The sequence below is a fragment of the Arachis hypogaea genome, chromosome 4 (assembly GCF_003086295.3).
Source record: "Arachis hypogaea cultivar Tifrunner chromosome 4, arahy.Tifrunner.gnm2.J5K5, whole genome shotgun sequence".
NCBI classification, from domain to species: Eukaryota; Viridiplantae; Streptophyta; class Magnoliopsida; order Fabales; family Fabaceae; genus Arachis; species Arachis hypogaea.
This window is the reverse complement of record NC_092039.1, coordinates 17,913,901-17,918,316: the sequence shown is the minus strand read 5'-3', so window position 1 is coordinate 17,918,316 and position 4,416 is coordinate 17,913,901. Positions and strand designations below refer to the sequence as shown.

Here is a 4,416-nt window from a genome sequence, read left to right as displayed (position 1 = left end):
TAACCATTAGTATAACACAACATGACAGCTTTATTTACACTAACATTCGATTAAATAAATTATCATCACACTTAGCCGTTGGTGCCATGTTCTTTTGCTTCGTCTACTGACAATAAACGTTGGAGAGAGAGATATCAAAATACTAAAATATTAGTGGGAAGTGGTCATGTACTTGCAAACAAAAGCCTACAATAAATGCTACAAACTTTGATTACAACAAGATCGTGTTGGTGAATGCAACATACGAGGGACCACTCTAACTCTATCTATTCCCCAACTATGTTCCTCTAATTTGACTATTGAATATTGACTACTAAAAAAAATAACAAACCTTATTTTTGTATATAAACAATGAGATATTCACATTATCACTGAAAAAATAACAACCACCATGTGTAAATAATAAATATAATATCATGAATAAGCTTAATGATTGATTAAATTGAATTTACATAGCATAGACACATAATAACATGGCTTAGCTAGTGTGATTCCCCCTACTTGGTTTTGTTTGCATCAACCAAACCAAACATGTGTATGCATGTGAAAATGTGAACAGAGTATAGTCTACAATAATAACTTAAAAATTACATCATTATCTTACACCATAGCATCATACTGTGAGTACTGAAATTACAAGATGAAAAAGCTACAAAGAATACAACCAAAAGAAGCAGACTATGATGACACAGCGAAATTGAACTGAACAATGCATTGAGATAATAAAGTTCCTTCTCTTTCTATCTCTCTCCAAATAGTGTCATAAATGAATGGCAATGGGAGAGAGTAGAGTACTCCGTACCTGAAATGATGAATCATAATCCAAATCCAACCACCTGAATATATCTATATAAATAAACAACTGTCCAAAAAAAAAAAACTGTGGCAGGAAAATTAAAAGTAAAGCTAAAACTAAAAAGGGTATTGTTGCAGTAATAATAATAATAATAATAATAAACACAATACTAGAGAGTAATTAACAGAGCATAATAATGTTATTAGTATTGTGTATACTTGTGATTCAGGTTGAAACAGTGAGCAATGAAGGAATAGCAGATAAGTTTGGTGATGATGATGATGCATTGTTATTGTTCTTTCTATCATTCTTGTTCTTAGAAGAAGCTTTGTTGCTGCTGGTAAAAGCTCTCATGGGACTAGCAAATGCCCAACTACTCCAACTTCGAACTCTTCCATGATCGGAAGAAACCCAATAAGAAGAAGAAGTGTTAGGCATCATCATGAAGCCACCGAATATTCCTCCACACTTGACTCTCTCCTTCATGCACTGTTGATTATGGTGGTGATGCTTGTTATGGTTCCCTTCACGCTGAGATTCGACTCTTCTGAGAGTGCAATCACCGAAGCCGTTTGAGATTCTGTCAAAGAAGTCACCGGAGAAGCTTCTGCTGCTACCACAGCCAACAGATCTGGATCTTGAAACCTTTCGCTCAAACGAAGAACAAACAGAAACGTAACCGTCGCTACTTTCTTGCAAACCGCCGGCAACCGTGGTAGTGGTAGGCTTGGTGATGGTCAAGCCCGAAGCTGAGGAAATGCTTGCAGAGACCCTTGGGGTGGCGCCATTGTTGTTGGCATGAAGCTTCTTGGAGGAAGAGGAAGAAGAAGATGAAGAGAGATAGAGGAAGGACCAGAAACCGTTTCTCTTTCTGGGAGTGAAGTCTTGAATGAGTATATCATGGTTGTTGAAGAACTTGGTGTCCCTCCTTGGAGTTGCAGTGGACTTGCTGCGCTTCAAAACGACATCAGCAGGAGCAGAAGTGGAAGAAGATGAGGAGTGTTGTTTCTTCTTAGCACAAGTCTTGTTTGCGAGAAGAAAAGGGAGGCGGGAGCGCGTGTAGTGATCGGTTTTCTTGGTAGGGAGGGAAGAAGAAGAAGAAGGAGGAGGAGTGTTGTTGGATCTAAAAGAAGGAGGAGGAGGGGGAGAAGAAGGAGAAGGAGAAGAAGAAGAAGGAGGAGAAGAGGGTTGAATGGGAGCGGGGAAAGAAGAAGAGAGAAGCTTGCCAAGCTTGTCTTGGAGGCAGAAAGCACAGATACCGCCGGCGTGGTTGTGGTGGTGAGGGCATTGTTGCATTATTCCGCAGTCAGGAACAAGTTTGACTGTTTTGGGATTATTTGGTGCTTCTTCTTCTTCCATGTGGTGGATCATAGATAGATAGATATAGATATAGGCAAAAAAGAAGAAGAAGAAGAAGAAGAAGAAGAAGAAGGAGAAGAAGAAATGATGTGAAAGAGTGAAAGGGGGCTATAGACGGTATAGTAGAGACTAGAGAGGGAGGGAGATGGAACCGCGGGGGGGGACTCCAAGGAGCACGTGCAAGTGGAACACTTTGGGAATTGTATCTACTATTATATTAAATAATAAAAGGAAAAGTCTAACCCAGCAATTTTATTGAATTTTAGCTAGCATATATAATCTCATACTATTAAATCATCATTGATGGCTAGTTAATGACTAACAATCACAAAAATTGTTGGCCCCTAGCATTGCTCATAATAAAACTCTACATCCATCTCGAACTTGGAATACCATTTGTAAATGGAGGTTTGTATAGAATTAATTTTATAAAAATAATTTTGATTAAAAGTGAGTTAGTATTGAAGCTAATTTTTTTTTATATTGGGTTATTATTAGTGTTTTTCATTAATATTATGATGTTTTGGTGTAATGCAGTAATATGGGATAAAAAGAAATCATGAGTAACGATTTTAAATAAGACAAAAAATTAAAAAAAGTTAACAGAATTCCTGAATTACGATTTCAAATAAGACAAAAAAAATAAGAAATCGTTAGTCACGATTTTAATTTTTTAATTTTAAAAAAAAATATTATTTATGAAATCGTGAGTAACGATTTCTTTTGTTATACAAATCGTAAGTAACGATTTGTATTGTGTATCATACTTATGAAATTTACCCATTTTAATTCATACCAATGTAATACACCCTTTCATCTATCATAAAAAAAATAATTAACTTAGTATTGACCTGATTTATATTTAGTAATTTTTATTCAAAATGAATTATAATAAATTAAATATTATTTAGATTACATTATTTAAAATTACTCTTAGATAAAAATTTACAGAAAAAAAAAACATAAATTTAAATAATTATTTTATATTATCTTATAATTTTATTTTAAATATTTAAATAAATTTTAATATTTTTTTAATATTTTCAATATTCTTTAGTATTCTAATAAGATTAATAGAATCATAATACAAAGTAAAAAAAAATATTTTATACAAAAAATATCAAAAACAGTAAAAGAACTCATATAAAAAACAGAAATTTTATAAAAAGTAACATGCATAAAAAATATTAAAAAGATATATTATAAAAAAGAAAACAATAAATATATGAATAATAAAGGACATAATTGGTACATAGAACATAAAATTCAATCCAACGTGAAAAGTTGAATGGAAAAGCTAGAATTTTTAGTTTTTGGTAAAACGTGGGTTAAAGACAAAAATCACTTCTATGTTTACAAAATAAAAACATTGCCAAACATGAAGATGAAGCCTTCAAGAAGCTTAAACTAAGCTCAATTAAGTATTTTAAATTAACGCGCGCTTGCCGTGATTTTTTCTTCTTCTTTTTCGTTATCTTTCTCTTTTGTTATCGTCATCACCAACAACATCACCACTTCATCTTCTTTCTTTTTTTATTTGAATTTCTTCTTCTCCTTTTATCTTCTCCTCTTTCATTATCATCGTCATCGTTATCGTTATCATCGTCTTCTTCTTATATATATCGTCCTTATCATTATCGTCATTATTGTTATTGTTAATTTTTGTCATATTAATAATGTTGCCTGGTCTAAAAATGATTTTTAATGTGTTTTTGTTCATGATCCGATCTTGTTTATATGATTATTTTTTAACTGAGTTAATTGTGTCGCAGTTGTTATGTAATTCGGTTTATTTCTGAGTTAATTGTGTCACAATCATTACATAATTTCGATTCATTTCTGAGTGAATTAAAGTGCATTTAGACTCGTTGTCCTACACAATTCAAAACTCTTTCTCCTCATTTTCTATTATTTTTTCTTCTTCTTTTTCATCTTTTTTTCTTCATCTTCTCCTTTTTATTTTATTTTCTCAAAATTTTTATTGATTTACTCAAATTTAATACAATTTCTGAATTTATGTGTTAAATTTGAGTTTAGTTCTTGGACAAGGATTTAGAAAATCAGTAAAATTAAATAGAAAAGACATAACAAGAAATAATGAATACAATAAATATTTTTCAAGTATTCTACAAAGGCAGAGAAAAAAACATTTCATCAATCTTCACAATCCCAGAAAATAAAATCACCCAAACAATTCTTATATGAATTATGAATTTAATATAAGATACCATGAATATACTCATTTTCTCTAAAAGGCCTTT

At 31.9% G+C, this 4,416-nt stretch overlaps 1 protein-coding gene across 1 annotated transcript; it reads right to left on the bottom strand.

Annotated features, from left to right (window-relative positions):
- Positions 1-563: 563 nt before the first annotated feature.
- On the bottom strand, positions 564-2,341 carry LOC112796417 (uncharacterized). The gene has a single exon (XM_072235186.1). The coding sequence runs from the start codon at positions 2,165-2,167 to the stop codon at positions 1,022-1,024; it is 1,146 nt and encodes a 381-aa protein (XP_072091287.1). The 5' UTR covers positions 2,168-2,341; the 3' UTR covers positions 564-1,021.
- Positions 2,342-4,416: the final 2,075 nt, after the last annotated feature.

What these genes read in the sequence shown, in the direction of transcription:
- LOC112796417 (XM_072235186.1), bottom strand. Translation starts at nt 2,167, where the DNA reads ATGATCCACCACATGGAAGAAGAAGAAGCACCAAATAATCCCAAAACA.